This window comes from Sorex araneus, chromosome X, assembly GCF_027595985.1.
Source record: "Sorex araneus isolate mSorAra2 chromosome X, mSorAra2.pri, whole genome shotgun sequence".
In the NCBI taxonomy this organism is placed as follows: domain Eukaryota; kingdom Metazoa; phylum Chordata; class Mammalia; order Eulipotyphla; family Soricidae; genus Sorex; species Sorex araneus.
In genome coordinates, this window is record NC_073313.1 from 223,358,923 (window position 1) to 223,378,482 (window position 19,560).

Sequence of the window (19,560 nt, forward strand, 5' to 3'; positions counted from 1 at the left end):
GCCAAGTATTCAGTATCTCACATGACCCATAGTTATTAGCCTCTCCAATTTTAAGTAATGGAAAAGGTAAAGTAAGAAATTATAGGTATGGGGGAGCTGGAGCAATAGCACAACAAGTAGGACATTTGACTTGCACATGGCCGACCCGGGTTCGATTCCCAGGATCCCATATGGTCCCCTGAGCACCGCCAAAAGTAATTCCAGAGTGCAGAGCCAGGAGTAACCCCTGTGCATTGCCAGGTGTGACCCAAAAAGGAAAAAAAAAAAGAAATTACAGGTATGTAAAAGTCAGGGTGAGGAAGAAGTCATTTAGAAGCTTCAGCTTCAGAGGCGGAATCACAGTTTACAGCCTGGCCATGACTTCAGCTCCAAGGTGCAAGTATAAGGGACACAAACTTAATGCACACTGAGCTGAAGCTTCTCTTTGGGGAAGGGACATTTCTGCTGGCTGTGCTATAAAAGCTGGTCACCTGTGTGGCTTCCTGGGGACAAACACTAAGCATGTAATACAGAACCTTGCCAGGTATTGATGAAACAATTTGGGATGGTTGAAAGTATGTCTCGGGCATAAAGCAAGCAGATAAAATTCATGTGACCCCCCCCCCCACCCCGAGCATTGTAGTATCTTTTGTGGGCATTTTCTTTCTAGCCATTCACATATCTTTTTCTAAGGGAACGCCCATAGAAGCTGCATGGAATTTGGACCTTTTATTCACAAAGGCAACTTCCCTCTTCTCTCCACAGGCAGACTACTCCCTGCTTAGTTTCAGTTCAGATAGTTTGGCTCTTTTCTCAAGGAGCTGAGCTACTCTCCCTCCAGGAAAGCCCTGCCTTGTTCACCCACCCTCTGTATGCTCTGTAGAAAGATGTTTCTTCTCATTCTCAAGACCCAGCCGGGCTTCTGGTGCTTGGTCTAGGTGATCCATAAGTGCAGTTGAAGAAATCCAGGTTGGAGGCTGCTGTCGTGCTGAGCCTTGCTAGAGAGAGGGCGAATGCTGCTCTTGAACAGTCAAGTGTTGTGTGCTGTAGAAAGTTCCTTTCCTGCCCGACATCCGAGAGTCTTGCAGCCACTGCACAGTGCTCTCTGCTCAGGGGCCCTGGCTATTTTGGGAGAGTCCAGGCCATTAGTGGCCTCAGTCTGGCAGAGCGCCCAGCCTACTGTTCACTGTTCCTATTTTTTCATGGACACCCAGGCAGACTGTGTTTCCCAGCTTCTCTTTCAATTACGTATGGCTGTATGACTAGTTATGGGTAGGGGAATAGGAGTGGAAAAATTGTCCATGGCATCTAAACCAAGCCCAGAAATTTTCCCATGTGCGATCCTCTCCCTCATTATACTACTGGTGATTGGTATCCAGGGCAGCCAGATGTTGAAAATAGCAGAGTCTCTGCAGCCTCTCTGTGCCTCAATGACTTCATTCAGTGCCCCCCCTCACCCCCCAATCCCCACTGCACTTTATATAAGCAGAAAAATAAAACGTCTAATGGTGAAATCACCACAGTTCTGGTGATTTGTTGCCTTTGGCATTGTCTTAACCCAGCTGAGTCTTTTCCCCATAGCCTGCCGGGAGATGTGATTTTCTTGGGAATAGTAGGCTCCTTGATTTTCACTAGGCTGATGTAGAAACGGTTCTTGAAAAAAAAAAATCCCAGAATTTGAAAGGTACATTGAACAGTTGAAATGTACACTGTAGTACATCAAGGGGAAAAGCTTCTCACAATTTTACCAGTGCTAAAGAGATGCTTCTGTTTTGTTTAGCGAGCACAAGTAAGTGGTACAAGGGAAACAGACAAAACCCAAAGAATTCTAGTTATCCAACTGGAATCTTGCTGGGCATGTTTGACCTTACCCAGAAAATCTCCCAAGTAGATCATTATATTTATCTATAGAATATATTTTTCTGGAATTTACCAGGAAAGTCAGTTCCTGTGTATTTGTCTGAGCTATCAGCTAGGGAGAAACATCAATTTCTTCTTACTGTTTGATTCACCAATGTAGTTACCTCATATTGAAAAGTACAATTCTAGTGTGTAAACACATTGACCTATGCCGTTAAATAAGTCTGCCTATTTCATTACATAGAAACCCATATACTATTTTCTCATAATTTTTTAATAAGTGGAAAAAAAAGAGTGGGAGCATTCCTCACCCTAGCCCCCCTACTTATCTTTTACCTGCTCAGTGTTGTAGGAATGTTGGTTTAAGTAATATAAATCATACTTTCTCTGTCTCACAAATACAGAAAATAATGGAGGGTTTTTAGATTGTTTTGTTGTTTTATTTATCAGAAGACCAAAACACAACTTGACTAAAAACATTTGCAAAAGCTTTATAGTACTAATCTTGCTAGAAGGTTACATATTCAAGTTTAAAAATCAGAACCACATCTCCATAGCTGTCCATATACGGATGTGATAAAATCAGTCTGAATTCTTCCTGTGGATTGTTGAGTTTTGCTTCTTTCCTTTCTAGGAAACAGTATGAATTTCACTTATTCTTCCATTTACATGATATTTTGAAATATGAAACTTCAGAGAACTCTGCTATTGTATTACTTGTATATCTGCCTGGAAACTGTTGGTGAATAGAGAGTGGCTTTTATTCTTCTGGTTTTTTAGTACCAGGGGGAAAAAAAAATTCACTTAATTTTTTTTTAAACTATTTCACTTCAGTTAATTAACACCCTGAGTTGCTTTAAGGAATACAGTTTCAATTATCTAATCAGTCTCAGAGAGCAATAAGAAAACTCTAGAAATCTAACTATAGAGAATCTTTTCAACTGCCACTTAATACCCGCCAACAAATTCTAAGAACAGTTTAAAAGCATCTTGATTTTAAAGAGTCATCCTGCTGGAAAATGCTTTAATTACCTGAAAAGTTTTATAAAATTTTGAGAATTTTTTTAAAAAAGAAATCCTATCATTGAAAGAGATTGTATTTGCCCAGGTCTTTGCATTTAACAGAATAACTGCTAGAATTATAACCAGAAATAAAGCAAAGATATATTAATGCTTTAGTCACATAATTACACAGTCTATTTTGTCTGCTTGTAAATCCTGCAACTAATGCTCATTCATGGATAACATTTTTGGGGTTACCATCAAAGTTATGGGGGCCAGGGAGCTATCTCAGAGAGCTGGCACACAAGCCTGGCATGCAGGAGGCCCTGAGTTTAATCCCAGCCACCTCATTGTATCTCTGGGTCATGCACTATGAGGCCCTGTCACAATACAAGGCCGTGTGTCACCTGGAGAGCCTCTTGTCCCTGAACACTGCCTGGGAAGCCCCATACATCTTTGTGAATGTACAGCCATTCAGTGTGGCTTAGGATCTTTAATAATTCATGTTTAAAAAATAGTTTACTTAAACCTATGTTGGATGTTTCCAGTAAATTTAGTCAATTTTAGATAAATTTATTTTTCTTCTTAAAATAGGTTTGAGCTTTATTCTTTTACTATTGCTCATGAAAAAAATAGGCTTATTTGAAAAGAAATGAAGTTATCAGTCTGTTTCATAATGTAAATGAATGCACTTACATATCTCTATTATGTACTGCTGTGTTAACTTTTATAATTAAGACTCTATCCAGGTCTTATTTACTTTTATGAAAACTGACACTAACAAATTGAAATTATTTAGTCAGATAAAGCAAATATGTCACTTGATTTCTGTAAATCTTGTCTAGATTTAAATGATTTATGGGCAAGAGAAATTAAGTGTGCATGCATACTAATCTAATCACTTAGTCCTTTCTAATTACAAAATAAACTAGTGGAAATGATTACTGAAACATATAAAATTAAAATAATTTATTTTATTGAGTTGGAGGGATAGTAAAGTGGGTAGGGCATTTGACTTGCATGATATATGTTTACATATATTATATATTATATCATCATCATCATCATCCCGTTGATTGTCGAATTTCTCGAGCCATCTCAGTAACATCTCCATTCTTCCTAGCCCTGAGATTTTAGAAGCCTCTCTCTACTTGACTTTCCCAACGATGCTGCATTGGAGGCTCTTTCAGGGTCAGGGGAATGAGATCCAGCTTGTTACTGGTTTTGGCATATGAATATACCACGGGGAGTTTGCGAGGTTCTCCCATGTGGGCAGGAAACTCAAGGTAGCTTGCCAGGTTCTCCCAGAGGGAGAAGTAGGCTACAAGATAACTCGTGGCCGCTTTGCAGCCACTTGCTTCTAGGAGCTTGCTTTTAAGTCTCTGGATGTTGGCCGTTGATAGAATTACATGGCGCCGGGCAGTCCCTGGGTGTGACCGCCTAGCTACTGGAAAGTGGGAAATCTGGGCGGAAGAGGCCCAATCCCGATCCGAGCAGGCATGGAAGTCAGCCCTGGGTCCCACAAACCTGGGTTCCTCTGCTGGTACCTTCATATGTGAGGCTTGTCTGAATGTGTGGAGAGGGACCTTGAGCATGGCTGCGGCTAGGCTTCGGAGGTCTTCGGCCACAGGGAGCTCTGCTCGGGGCGGGGAGGAAAGCTGGAGCCCATCCCCTCTGAGGGGCCTCAGGGAAGACAGCCAGGTGCATAGGCAAGAGGCAATAGATTATATTACATATATTATAATACATATAATATATACATTATATAGCAATAGATATAATATATAGCAATATATAATATATGTTGCTGTTATTATTTTGGTTTGGGGCCATACCTCACTGTGCTCAACACTTATTCCTGAATGCTCTAGGGGTTCATTCCTGGTGGGGTTTGAGGAACCATATACAGTGCCAGAGACTGAACCCAGGTAGTCTGAGTGCATGGCAAGATCCTTACCCCCTGGACTCTTTCTGGCTCCAAGAAATAGTATTATGGTGTTTTTCTGTTAACTCTAGAGCATAACGTTCCTAGTATCATTCCATATGGAGCTACTTAAAGTAAGACCATCTCTGGTAGCTAAATTCTATGTCAGGCATTGTGAATTTTACCTTGTTAAGAGCTGAGTATTTTTGTATTCCTATAAAATTAAGTTTTCTACTGGATGTGGATAAATTACCTGAAACTGGTATGAACCTTTTGGATCTTGCTTTTTTTTTTTTAATTGAATCACCGTGAGATACGGTTACAAATCTTTCATGGTTGAGTTTCAGTCATACAATGATCAAATACCCATCCCTCCACCAGTGTCCGAAGTATCCCTCCCGCCACCACATCCCACCCTACCCCTTGCCTCTATGGCATGAACTTTCCTTTTTATGCTCTATTTGGGGGCATTATGGTTTGCAGTACACATACTGAGAGGCCATCATGTTTGGTCCTTTAAGTACTTTCAGCACACATCTCCCATCCTGAGCCATCCCTCCAACCATCATTGATTTAGTGGGCCCTTCTCTTTCCCAACTGCCTTCTCCCCCAGCTCAGGAGGCAGGCTGCCGACTGAGGAACAATCCTTCTAGCTCTTGTCTCTACCATCTTTGGGTGTTAGTCTGATACTATGTTATATTATATTCCACAAATGAGTGTAGTCATTCTATGTCTGTCCCTAAAGATTGCTTACGTGGGACCAGGACAGGGCTTACACAGGGCTAATGCTTTTGGAAGACTAAGACAAATCCCTGTGAGAACTTCAGCAAAACAAGAATCTTGAGTTTCCTCAGAGAGGTTTATGGAAACAGAATTTATTCCTGTCACTCAGCGGGATGCTGCTTCCTGTCATGCTTTGGGCAGTTCTTTCATGGGTATGGATAGTTCCGACACCTGCTTTTGCTGATTATTGTTTTGCTGGATTCTTAGGAGAAGCCCTGTACAGACAGCACTCAGTAGTTTGCGCATTGTGTGGTCATCTCCCTCCAGCACTGCCTGCATTGATATCCCCAGAACTCATCTCTAAAATTTCCTCAGTGGTTCCTCTGGGTGCCTGGTGGGTTTCTAGATCTGCCTGCAGCAAGCCAGGCCACCTTCGTTTCCCAGTGATCTCTGGGACCGCTGCTATTCTTGTGCTGATGTCTTGTGTCTTGGAAACAATGATTATTTCATATATTTTGTCTAGATTTAAATGATTTATGGGGAAGAGGATAAATCCAGCTCTTGTTACACACTATTTTTGTTAAAAGCAGGCTAATGTCAGATTAAACCTTACTTGAATATTAATCTTTAGGTTAGGTTTCCAAAACATAGGTTCAGAATTTCTCATTACATTATATCCAGATGAGATTATTTCTCAGGAAGCAAGCTCATGGTTAATTTACTTGATCTTGGTAGTTTCTTAATCCCTTCTACCTATCAGAACCATTGTAACAATAATCTTGATTACATTTAAAGCAGTACTCTAGTAGGGCTGGAGTGATAGCACAGCGGGTAGGTAGGGCTTGCCTTGCAAGCGGCCTACCCAGGTTCGATTCCCAGCATCTCATATGGTCCCCTTAGCACCTCCAGAAATAATTCCTGAGTGCAAAGCCAGGAGTAATCCCTGTGCATTGCTGGGTGTGACCCAAAAAGAAAAAAAAATAGCAGTACTCTAATAAAGATTTAAATTCAGTCAGTACATTTAAATAATGACCAATAATGACTCATTTTCCCCATTGTTATCTTCAGCTCCTTCTTCCCAACAAGTGGTGAAAGTATAATGAAACTGGTAATGAGGCGTTATAAATTGCTTCTATACTCCTAGAAAATAACTTGGAACTGTATTATAAAAGGCACAAAAATTGTTATCTCCTTTGAATCATTAATTACACTTATAGAATTACAGTAAATGTAAATCATTGAAGAGAAATAGATAGCTGTATCCTAAGAAATGTTAAATCATGGTGCTAATTATCTGGAAAAACTATTGAAAATAATCCTAATGCCAAAATAGGTGTGTTCTGTGTGAAAAACAATTACTATAAGTTGATAACAAATCAGATAACCCATTGTAAAAACTGGGCCAAGAAATTCAACATTTTCCAAAGAAAATATAAAAAAAGTCCAATAAACATATTTTAAAAATGATTCAACATCAGTAGCCATTAGGGAATAAAACCACAATGAGATATTGTTTCACAACCATTAGAATTGTGATTATATTTAAAAAAAGATAACATAAATATTGTGGGTTTCTGGTGGAAATGTTAATTGGCGCAGTTGCTGTGGAGAACAGTCAGGCAGTACTTTAAAATATTAAACATATTGCCATATGACCCAGTAACCGTACTTCTAACTATATCCTCAAGAGAACGGACAGCTGCTGGGGGCTGGGGGTGTGGCTCAGTGGCAGAGCACCTGCCTTTGCAGCCTTCAGTCCCTGGCACTGCAGGAAGGAAAAATTAGAATTGACAGCAGGGACTCAAATATCAGCACAGCAGATGCATAGCAGCAGACTTTCACAGCATCCAAAAGAAGTGATAACCTTGGCCACCAACACAACCACAGAATGTATTAGCAATATACAGTGAGATATCAGTGTTATAAAGGGAGGAAATTCTGACATGTGGTACAGTGTTGATGAACTGTGAGGACATTATGCCGAGTGAAATAAGACTGGCATGAAGGGACAGATACGGAGTACTTTTACTTACTGAGGGACCTAGAGTATTCTGATCTATAGAGACAGAAGGTGGAAAGCTGCTTCCTAGAACCCCGGGGAGTTATTGTTTAGGGAGTACAGGCCTGTGATTTTGGGATAACAAAAACAAACAAGAATGGTGGAGCAGGGCTAGATACGGGGCTCAGTGATCGGGTCTGTGCCATATTTGGGTTTAATTCCTGGCACTGCAGGAAGGAGGAAAAATGTATGTTGGAAATGGATGGTGGTGATGATTGCGGAACACTGTGGGCACACTTAACATTGCTGAGATTTACCAGCAAAGTGGTACATTTTGAGTTAGGTGTATTTACCACAGATAAAAAATATTTTTATTAGGCATGTGTATTGCATCTGAATTCAGAATGGGGCAAAAGAAAGAGACAGGTACACACAAAGAGAGAGAGAGAAAAAGAGAGAGTGTGCAAGCAAGTAAGCAAGCAAGAGAGAGAGAAGAATAAAAGTGTCTGCCACTGAGGTAGTCTGGGGGCATGGCAGGAGGGAAACTGGAAACAGGGTGGTGGGAAGTGTGCATTGTAAAAAGGGACAGGTGTTGGAACATTGCTTGACTGAAACCCAATCTTGAACAACTCTGTAACAGTGTATCTCATGGTAGTTCAATTAAAAAAACTCTTACCTTATAGTCCTGTAATCAGGTAAAAAGAAAATAAAATGTGGTGCTGATGGTGCCTCTGTCCTGACTCCCTAGGGGTGACGCACGCCGCCATCTGGGCCGCTTGCATCTCTTACCTCAGTGCTGCGGTTCCCCCAGAGCTGAGGACTTCGGCTCAGGGCATCCTGCAGGGCCTACACCTGGGCCTGGGCCGCGGCTGTGGGGCCATGATTGGAGGGGTGCTCGTCAACTATTTCGGTAAGAATGGCTTTCTCTGTTTTCCTAGTTTTTATACAAATTTAAGGATTTTCAGCAGCAACTCTATAAACATAAGATTATTTCCTCAAGATTACCAGAAAATGAACCCCACTTTTCTTGTTCTTTTCCTGAATTCTATGAAAATCACAGCTGTAAAATAGTGTGACTGGATCACTTAAGAAGATGATAGCACAGCGGGTAGGGTGTCTGCCTTGCACGCGGCCAACCCAGGTTCAATTCCCAGCATCCCATATGGTCCCCTGAGCACCTCCAGGAGTTAATTCCTGAGTGCATGAGCCAGGAGTAACCCCTGTGCATTGCCGGGTGTGTCCCAAAAAGCAACAAAAAAAAGTTGTCTTGAATGACCCACACTTCTCTGACAAATGGCCCCACCCAGGCTACACAGATACCTCAAAGGAGCCCAACAAATGAATAAGCACAGACTTCTAGCTGGAAGGAAAGTTCCCTAAGCCCGCTGATATAATGCCAGAGAGGGGAACGTTCATTGTTGTGAAGATTTGATCATTTTGAACCAGAAAATTCTTTACCGTAGGCTGACCTTGTAAATCTCACCACTTCTGTGAGAACTGTCAAATCTTCTTTGTTGGGGCTTCAGAGCCTGGGCTGGGGATGAATGATCGGCTCTGGATCTTGAGTGCTCAGCCAACATCTTCACTGCTTAAGAGATGACTTCATCATAAGGTCCAGTTAGCAGGAGAGGTCGAACGTCAGAATTTATAGCCCTCTGAGCATTACCATCCCCTCTGTAGATTTATAGGGCTCTTCAGTAGGCAGTTGGCCTTTATGAAGAAAATGCCACTGACTTTCATGATAAAAGGCATCTCGAGGCAGTCCTTTACAAATACAATTTAAACATGGCTCAACAGCAGATCCAGTATTGCCAGGACTAGGGTCCTGGCACCTCGTCAGCCCTGTGTCTTTGGTATTCTAGAAAAGCTAATGATGATTTGCTTTGCTCTGGGTCACCCCCAGCTCTGCTGCCTTTGGAACAAAGCCATGATGCCTCGCCGAGAATGACTGCACAGCGTGCTCTGTTTTCACAGGGGCTGCTTCGACCTTCCGAGGGATCGGCATGGCCTGCCTGGTCATCCTCCTGCTCTTCAGTCTGATCCAGTGGCTGGCAGTGCCCGACGAGGAAGAAGGTAAACATGCCCATTCGCAGTGGTGTTAAAGCTGTGAGAGATTGTACTCGTACCCAGGGCAGTGACAGGACAGTGCCCTGCTGGCCTCAGTCTTCTCAGTGGTGTGTATGGATGAACACACCTGCTGTTGTTGAGGAGGATGAACTCACCTGTAGCTTGTTGTTTCCAGGCTACCCGATGTGGAAAAATGAACGTAAGGGTGTTTTTTTTCACGGCTTCAGGTTTTCTTGGGTTGTTTGTTTGTTTTTATGGTGCAAGATACAGTGGGGTTGTGGGGAGGTGGGCATCATGGTTTTAAATCTCTTCATGTTCCAAAAGAATTAAAAAGTATAAATTAAATACATACAAAATATATTTAATTTAAATACATACAAAACTATAAAGTTTTGTATAGTTAAATATAAATTAAATACATACAAAACTATACAGCAGTTTTACCACCGGGGATAAGGAGTTTATTCATCTCTATGCTTTTGCTTCCATTTGAAAAGAAAAAAGTCTCAATTTTAGATTTGAAAGGTTTCCTCAATACAGCCTGGGTCTCATGAAAACTGCTGTAATCGAAGGAGATCAAATCAAATATAATGTGTAGCTAAAAATTTTTTTTTTAAGTGAAGAAGACCAACAGCAGGACAGAGATTCTTGTTCAGCTCATATCCTAGACTAGGCCTCATCTTCTTTGGTGTTTTGTTCTTCAAGGATTTGCCTGAAGTGTTTCAGTTAAAGAAAAACTATCTTGTTGAAGAAACTCCAGAGAAAGGCTTTACTGCCAAATTATAAAGAAAGACAAATACTGATTTTTCTCTCTCTTGTTCTTTCATAATACTAATTAGACTGTGTCTCTTACATAGCCTTGGTTCCTTTAGTAAAGGAAACACCAAGCAAACAAATAAAGCACCCTAGCTATCATAGAAGATTTTTTCTGTTCGAAGCTTATCTTTAAAAATAAAATCAGTCCTGAAGTGAGCCTAAGGCAACATTCACTCTAACCCATACACCTTAAATGTAATATCTTAGGGAAAATCCGTATCACAAATAAATAGAAGTGAGTGTCTTTCAAGCCCTAGAAGATGATCCTAGAAGAGAAAAATGATCATTTGCTTTGTATTTACACCAAGAAAGAAGCCCTTGATAACACACTAATTAACATTGCTAAGTTTATGGGACTGCCCACTTATATATTCATTTATTTTCTGCATTGGATTAAATATGTCGAAGAACTCTGAACAGAAATTTAAACATGGTTTTCCCTCCAGACAAGACAATGTTGGCAGAAAGAATTCCTGTTCCCTCAAGTCCTGTTCCCATAGCAACAATCGACTTGGTCCAGCAACAGACAGAAGATGTCATGTCACGCATTGAGCCCAGACTTCCACCCAAGAAAACCAAGCACCAGGAAGAACAGGAGGATGTGAATAAGCCAGCCTGGGGGGTCAGCTCTTCGCCCTGGGTCACCTTTGTCTACGCACTCTACCAAATTAAAGAGATGATGCAGTTAACCAGAGAGAGCCGTGCTTCTGAGATCCAGCCTTTACAGGTAAGGTCCTCTGCTGGCTGGCATGAAACGGGCTCAGCAGTTCTCATTATTTCCGTTATTTCAACAAGATTTACGGAAGGTCTGGTGGAGAAAATAGACACCTATCAAATAATTTCAGTACTCAGATAAGTGCATTGTAATAGTACAGACAAGGCTCCATAGAGGGAAAATTCTGCTTTAAAGAGTTCTAAAGCCTTCAGAGAGAATTATGATACTTCCTTCCTAAGAGTGAAAAATAAATCCATTTGGAATTTGTGTTCTTCCTTTTAATTTCACTGTTTCCAGACACCAGTTGCCCTGAGGTTGTATGGTTCTTGCCTTTTGGGATCATATAAATTGAATCTCTGTAATTCTAAAATTCTTGCAGGGACATATATGTGAAGGTACCTAAATAAGGACTGGAGTGATAGCACTCCAGTAGGGCATTTGCCTTCCATGTGGCCAACCAGGTTCGATTTCTTCATCCCTCTCAGATAGCCCGGCAAGCTACCGAGAGTATTCCGCCCGCACGGCAGAGCCTGGCAAGCTACCCATGACATATTCGATAAGCCCAAAACAGTAACAACACGTCTCACAATGGAGATGTTACTGGTGCCCGCTCAAGCAAATCGATGAACAACAGGACAACAGTGTTACAGTGCTACCTAAAGAAGTATCTGATAAATTAATGAAAACTTTGCCCTCCTGAATAAGTTTAACTCAGTAGAAGTATGGTTTTGCTAGTAACCTCATCTGAAAAGTAGAAAACCTGATTTTTCAGGGCTGGATACAGATAGTCCAGGGGGTAAAGCGCTTGTCCTGCACACTGCTGCCAACCCAGGTTCAATCCCCAGGACCACATATGGCCCCCCCACCCCGGCATCTCCAGGAGTGGTCCCTAAACGCAAAGCCAGGAATAAGCCCTGAGCATGGCTGGGTATGGCTTAAATATCAAAATAGTTTTTTGATTTTTTCTTTTCCCTAGAAAGTGTTTTTTCTTGAATAAAGTCAAATCATGTTGATAAAACAGTGTAGGCAAGGATAATGAATAATGATTAAGGGTGATATCTATGGACAGTTTGGTCAAAGTAAAGTGTATCCATGATGATGTTTATATGAATCACCCCTTTCATTTGCTGAGTCATGTCACCTCTATCTAGTTTCAGAGGGCACATCAGGAAGAAGAAATGAAGGGGGAATATTTAAAGTAAAAAGCAATTTGGTTAATTTCCTTTTCAAAAAGCTTGAAGTACCTTAACTGTATCTTAACTTTGTGATATTAACATATATCTCTAGAATTTAAACCAAATCTGACCCTTGACTGCTAACCTTACTGCATGCTGGTTCATATGTGGTACTTTTTATCAAAATAGTAAACTCCCAGACCTCCTCTGCTCCATCAAGGAGGGGTATATGGAGTGTGGGGGTGGGGGAACAAGCTCAGTAAGGATGTGAGTTGGGGGTGAAGAACAAGGCCAGATCTTTCTGCCTACGTAGTGTTGTTTTCCTCACTTTCCGTATTCATCCTCATATGCACAGAGGCCTCTCAGGCTTAAAGAACATTAAGTTTTCTCTCTGGCATGCAAACATTAATAAAAACAAGAAGGCATGACTTGGTTATTCTTATGAAGAAGTTGATATACTAAGGATTTTTTATATTTACGAAGCATTCATAGGAATAACGTTTTGAATGCTAAGCTATTTGAAGTTATGGGCAACTCATTCAGAGAACAATCCATTGGGGGGTGCAATTTGAAAAACCAGGACTGTGGATGTGGAGGGTCCAGCGGTTTGCTGACTTGCTGCCATGACATGCTGGAGTATGTACTCATAGTTGCTTGCAGAAACCCTCGCTTCCTTGCTTTTGTCTTTTGTTTGTGTGTTTTTACATGGATGCTGCATATTTTGTTTTAGGTAACTTTTAGCAACATGTCAAAATCCCAAGCATACAGCCAAGCTGAGTCAGGATGCTCTTTCTCTGGTCCTGGCTTGGGGGCCGAGAATGTGAAATTACTTCCTGGCAGACAACCCCCCCTTCCCCCCCCCCCCGCCCCCCTTCCCTTGGAGTCACTGAAGTCCATGTTCTCAGCCCAGTAGCCTGTGTCACCCCCTCCATGCTGCCCAGCCCCAGTGGCCAGGGGGAGGGGCTAAGTACATGTCCGCTGATGTAAACTGTCTTCCTAGTAGTGAACTGGCAAAATGGTCGTGATGTTTCTTTACCCCCGAGATCCGTCTGCTCATAGTCTTTGTGTTTTTCATGCGGCTTTGGCAGTTGCACATAGGAAAGGAGATGAAAGGTAAGAAATTCTGTCCTTACTCCTCTACTACCGGCTCCCCCAAACGCCCCCTTCGAGGACCGTCTCCCCCCCGCCCACGCGACCTTTCTGTTCCTTGCAAGCACTCCATCCAGTGTGGCATCTCGTGCCTCTCTCGCTGACCCTGGGCCACCTGTCTGTCTTTCCTTGCAGGGGACCAGTGAGCACCGGCAGCCCTCCCCCGCCGTGCCCCAGCAGCCTCCCTCCGACCCATCTCGAGACCAGCCATCCCCGCAAGCAGCAGCGCCCCAGACGCACGGTGGCAGTGGCCCCGCTCAGCCGAGCGCGGAGGGGCGCCCCGAGGGTGGGGTCCGGCAGGCTCCGGCCGGGGAAGGACACTGAGGGCCCTGCTCTCCGCACACCTGCATGGAACTCGGCTCCTCTCCTGGGGACCCCGGCGAGAGGCGCCTGGACCCGCCTCACCGCACCCCACCCCCGAGGAGCAGCACGGCACCATCTCCGCTTCTAACCGTCTCATCCACATGGATTCCCCACGTCTGACCCCCACCCCCTGGAGCCCCCTCGGGCACCTGCAGGGTCGCAGCTACTACACCCGCCATCCTCCCGCCAGGCCCACGGAAGGGGCACGCGGCGCCCCGGGACTCTTGAGTTGTTGGCTTGTCGAGGAGGCCCAGGACCACAGGACTTCTCCGCCCCGGCGGAGAGATGCAACCAGCAGTTAAACGAAGTGGAGAGAGAAAGGACGAGGTGAACGCTGACATGGTTTCTGATGATTTATCCCGAGTATTTGGCTCTTCATGCAAACCTGGCAGAAGCAGAATACATCTGGCATTTTGTTTCTCTTGAGGAGAACAAACCATTCAAAATTTTAAGACACATTACAAAAAAAAAAAAGTAACCAGATAGAAATTAATAGCATATATGCTTTCACTTAAAAAAAGTTTCATCAGAAACTTGGCATATCTCTAGCAAATATATTTTTATATGTATATGGTATATAATAAATAGTCAATAGGGAAAAAACTCAAGTCTTGGAGCAGCAAAAGCTGTTACTGACTATTGCAAACTAAGCCGAGCTTTAAAATGCCTTTTGTTTTAAATGGGCTTTAAGACCAGAGGAGAGAATATTGCAAATAAACCTACCAACTCAGTATCCTGTGGCTTGATAGATAAAGCTTTACTAAATATATGATACTGTAAAGAGCCTCCGTCACTACTTACAATTTTAAAAAGTGATTTGAGCTCTCATTTGTTGATGGAATAAAGCAGAAAAAAAGAAAAAAACCACTGAATTCATAAGGGTTTCTTTAATTAAGCAGTACTATTTACAATTAACAGTATAAGATTTAAGTGCCTGGGGGAGGGATACCATTTTTTAAAAAAATTACATACTGCATCAGTTTCTGTTTTGGTTTTGGTGCAGGGTGTGGGGGAGTTGCTACTGAATAGGAAACCAGAACGGGAAAGGACAGAGCTAAGAAGTAAGTACTCCAGTGATCAAAGAAAGAGAGCTCAGTATCTTCCCAGGGGACAGAGGCACTGGGCAGTTCAGAGATAGTTGATACCACGACTAGTCAGAAGAGTGGCTGGCGAGTCACACTTGAAGCTGCTACAAAGGCAAGGCCGGGTTCCTGGGAAGCCTTAGGGGAGGGCTGTGGGAAAGCGTGTGGCTTCAGGTGCATGTGGGTTCGCGCCAGTGCAGTGAGCACAGGAGAGAGGAGAGGAGAGGAGAGAGCTTAAAGAGCAGCTCTTAACCTGCTGGCCCTGGTGAGTGGGGGTCAAGTGCAAAGTGCGGGCCTCTCCACCCATCACACTGCTGCCCCCAGCTGTGTCTCAGAGAAGTGCTACACGTGGACATCTAGCTTCACAACACTACACAGCTTCAAAAATAAAATAGTGGAAAGAAATAGAATTCAGCAAATAGTTATTTTTTTGCACTTGAACTGAAACGTACTGTACTGTAAATGATCATGACTCATTTTAAGTGACCTTTAAAATCAGATGTATTTATTATGCTTATGTAATTCTAGAAATAAAGAAATGGGTGACAGGCGAAAGCTCACCTCTGAATGTACAGTATGTGGATTTGTGAAACTGAATGTAGGAAGACAAAAAACTTATACTGTTTATCTCGTGTTTACAAGTTTCGATTCATTCCTTTGAGAAGCCTGCTGTTTTGGAACTGCACAGTTGACATGTTGAAATAAAAAATGAGTACCGTTTAAAAATAATTTCTTAAATGCTAAAGAAGGGACCAAACAAATAAAAGTTCTTCATTCTGTCTATGAGACCAAATTCAATAAGCCCTTTGTCATGAAATACTCACTATGGGTGTCGATTCAACAGTGCAGTAATTTCCAGCCTTTTAGCCTAGAGACACCTCTGGGACTTTTTCTGCCTCTCCTCAAAGAGACATAGGCCATACTAAAAATTTTTAACGTTAGTTCAAAACGTTGAGTTTCATAACTTTCACTTATATTTCCCTGGAAATCGCAGGGTTTTACAAAGCCCAGACTGTAGTGATTTACTTTATACTGATGATCTTATACTTGATTTTATACTTGATTTATTTTATACTGCTTCCCCTACGTGATGGTAGAAAGATGAATTACCTGAGTGCTGACCTAACCCAGAGGCTAGCTGCTAATAAATAATCATGCAGCACCCTAACAAGAATAGGAGGTAACTGCAATATGTTATTGCAATAGCAATATGAGCCCAGACTGTAATGATTTACTTTATACTGATGATCTTATACTTGATTTTATACTTGATTTACTTTTTACTGCTTCCCCTACATGATGGTAGAAAGATGGAATTACCTGAGTGCTGACCTAACCCAGAGGCTAGCTGCTAATAAATAATCATGCAGCACCCTAACAAGAATAGTAGGTAACTGCAATATGTTATTGCAATAGCAATATGCAATAGCCAAGAAACCTCCTGAAAATATGAAGAAAACATGTTGCTTTACTGACTCATCAATCTTGCCATCAGCCACATAAAGATCGTTGGCCCAATGCTTCTGTCTGATAGACAAGTTCTGCCCATATTGTCCACTGAACCCGCTGGCATTGTGGGGAGTATTGATTAAGCAGTACTCCTCGGGGCCCACCTGGGATTCTGCAGTGAATCTGGGAAAAAGTCCTCTAGTTCTTGGGTGCCTTTTAGGTTGATGAGATGACCATTCTGTCTTTTTAGCAACCAAAGTGATGCATAGTGGCGCATTATCACTGTCCCTACTTTAAATGCCTTACATTAAGGGACCTTATGTATGGGTAGGGACTGGAGCAATAGCACAGCGGGTAGGGCGTTTGCCTTACATGCAGCCCACCTGGGTTCGATTTCTCCATCCCTCTCGGAGAGACCTGTAAGCTACCGAGAGTATACCGCCCACATGGCAGAACCTAGCAAACTACCCATGGTGTATTCGAAATGCCAAAAACAGTAACAAGTCTCACAATGGAGACATTACTGGTGCCCGCTCAAGCAATGTTACGGGTACTTAGATTAGGGACCTTACATTAAGGGACCTCACGTTATGGGATCTTATATTACGGACCTTAACACATTTTGGGACCCAGATCACAAACTCAAATCCACCTGATGCCAAAGTACAGGTCTACCTTCCCGCCAGCCCTGCTTGTGCGGAGCATGTCACAGGACTTTGTGTGCCATTTACATGAACATATGATTGCATTTCTATTTAGAGTTCTAGGTATTCTGGATGCCTAGAAATGGAGGTGCCTTAAAACTCCAGGTGCTTGTTTACTTGTGAATGCCTGACACTTTATACTCTGTAGGTGACTTGGATGGTCTGACAATACTGCAGAGAAAGCCAAGGTCACTCAGGACACTGAACAAGGCCTTAGGCACTGCAAAGGAAAGCAGACACCTACAAGGCTCTGCATACCAAGACATGGCCTTGTCGGAAGGCAGCCTGGCATGGCAGTCATTAGCCCGAGGTGGGATTAAGCATTTTTAGTCTTCTCATTTTCCAAAATGTCAATGGCCACATGTGGCTTCTGGCCACCATACCAGACACGCAAAGGAAGATTCTGCATTTGGGAGATGTCTGCATCCTCCAGTTTCATCTTCAATATAAAACTGTTATTCTGTGAAGATAAGGGCAGGCTGTAACAGCGCTGGCTGTAAGGAAGCAAAAAGATGAGTTTCCACTCCAAAGTTCTTCTTTCCTTTGGTGCATGAGGACAAGACAAAACTATTTTGAAAGGCCCAAACGACTCCTGTGTCATTTTAGCAAAGCTCTAAATAGAAGATTCAAGAATCCAAACTGTTACGCAGATGGAAAAGAAGCTGGTGTCTGCGTGGGGGCAGAACAGAGGTGAAAGAGAGGGAAGTGGTTTCTCAGATCAGGAAGAAATTTTACTTTATGTCAAGAAAAAAAGGGTTAGTAACAAAGTGTTTGTGTGTGTGTGTGTGTGTGTGTGTGTGTGTGTGTGTGTGTGAGAGAGAGAGAGAGAGAGAGAGAGAGAGAGAGAGAGAGAGAGAGGGAAGGAGGGAGAGAGAGATGGCAGGACCAATGTCAAAGGGTTGGAGGTCATGTCATGTCTGCCAAAAGTTGGGGACCTCAGCACCCAAGCAAGGCTAGAACCACTGGGTGGTGTCTGCTCTAGACTATGAACACAAAATTATTTAACAAAACTTCTTTCTGTAATCTTTTCACTAGGGAAAGTTGTTGTAATTTGATCCTAGACCATAGATTTGGTCGTAGATCTGTCTTCTGGGAATCTGTTGGTCCTATCAGGTTCAGCTGAATAGTTGGCAGACAAACTATAGGCTAGGGTAACATAGGTCGTCTGATGGTCCAAGTGACCAAACTCAAAGCTCTGAATCCATCAAGCTGAGGTCCATTACCTGGTGTGCTTGTTAACATCATACCCATCCTGCAAGGGTAATTTCTCAGAGGCAGCTTGCTCCTGCAGCACCTGAAAATACTTCCTTCTCTGTCCTATTGCAGGTTTCTCTCATAATTTCACATCCATCGTGTTACTTATAATAGGACCTTTCCTTTGATCAACCAAGAAAAACCAAAAAAACAAAAGCTGAGGCCAGAGACATAGTATAGCAGATAAAGCAAACAGCCAGTCCTCGTTATATCGCTGGCACCAAATATGGTCCTCAGAGTACTGCCAAAAGTAAATTCTGTACACTTCTGGGCGTGACTCAAATCATCCTCTCTCCCCACTTCCAAATAGCTCATTTTAAAAATTATACTTCTGTAACTCTGGGAAATAATCATGTACAGAATACAAGGCCCTGTATCTTTTCTTTTGCTTTTTGGGTCACACCTGGCGATGCACAGGGGTTACTCCTGGCGGTGCTCAGGGGACCATATGGGATGCTGGGCATCGAACCTGGGTTGGCTGCGTGCAAGGCAAATGCCCTACCTGCTGTGCTATTGCTCCAGCCCCTCTGTATCTTTTCTTGAGTTCATTTCAGGGTTCCTAAGCATGTGAGATCTACTTTGGTTTCCTTGAGTCCTTTGGCCAACATTGCCCCTGGGTTTTGGCCTGTGAACAGAAGGTGTAACAGTGACAATCATTTCATTTATTAAAATTCAATTAATTCAGTCCCATGCTTAGAGAGATGGATGTAATCTACCTATTCCAAACTTCTTAAAATCTAAATTTTCTTATTAAATGTGCAGAAGAGGAAAGTCATACATTTAAATACTTAAAGGTCCTAAATGTCAGACACACCTCTGTAATTCAAGCCTACATATTACTGGAAAATTGTACAACTCATTCACATAGCACTATCTGTGATAAGTGATATGTTTAAAAACCTTCGAGAAATAACATTTGAATGGTATGATTGTTTAAGCATAGCCACCTACACTACATTTCACCCATATATTTTAATGTCACACAGTCCAGCCTGCTAACAGCATGCTTTTGTAAGGTACCAAGCATCAGCAGCAACCCGAACTCCCACAGTAACCCAACTGCACACCGATGGTGGAGGAAGCACAAAGCAGGCTTTCACCACCTGATCATTTAAGCCATTTAAAGGCCATTAAATCAAGAATGGGAGAAGAGAGACAAACACAAAGTGAAGGAGGAAGTCCAGCAGAGAATAAAAGATCACTTGTGGATGTTACCTCTATAATATGGATGATGAGGTGTGTTTTCTATTACTGACCAGTGCTATTGAACAGACCCAAATCAAATGAACACAACAGAAA

General features: G+C 42.5%; 1 protein-coding gene across 2 annotated transcripts in view; it reads left to right on the top strand.

Moving 5' to 3' along the window:
- Window positions 1-15,481, top strand: part of MFSD6 (major facilitator superfamily domain containing 6) — a 78,998-nt gene extending 63,517 nt beyond the window's left edge. The window contains exons 4-8 of one of the 2 annotated variants that reach the window (XM_055120965.1): window positions 8,236-8,397; window positions 9,462-9,560; window positions 10,817-11,097; window positions 13,349-13,373; window positions 13,545-13,687. In XM_055120965.1, coding sequence (XP_054976940.1) covers window positions 8,236-8,397; window positions 9,462-9,560; window positions 10,817-11,097; window positions 13,349-13,373; window positions 13,545-13,555 — 578 coding nt within the window. In that variant the 3' untranslated portion in view covers window positions 13,556-13,687. Of the gene's footprint in view, window positions 1-8,235; window positions 8,398-9,461; window positions 9,561-10,816; window positions 11,098-13,348; window positions 13,374-13,544 lie in introns of both variants that reach the window. The other variant, XM_055120963.1, reaches the window with a different exon arrangement.
- The last annotated feature ends 4,079 nt before the right edge of the window (window positions 15,482-19,560 follow it).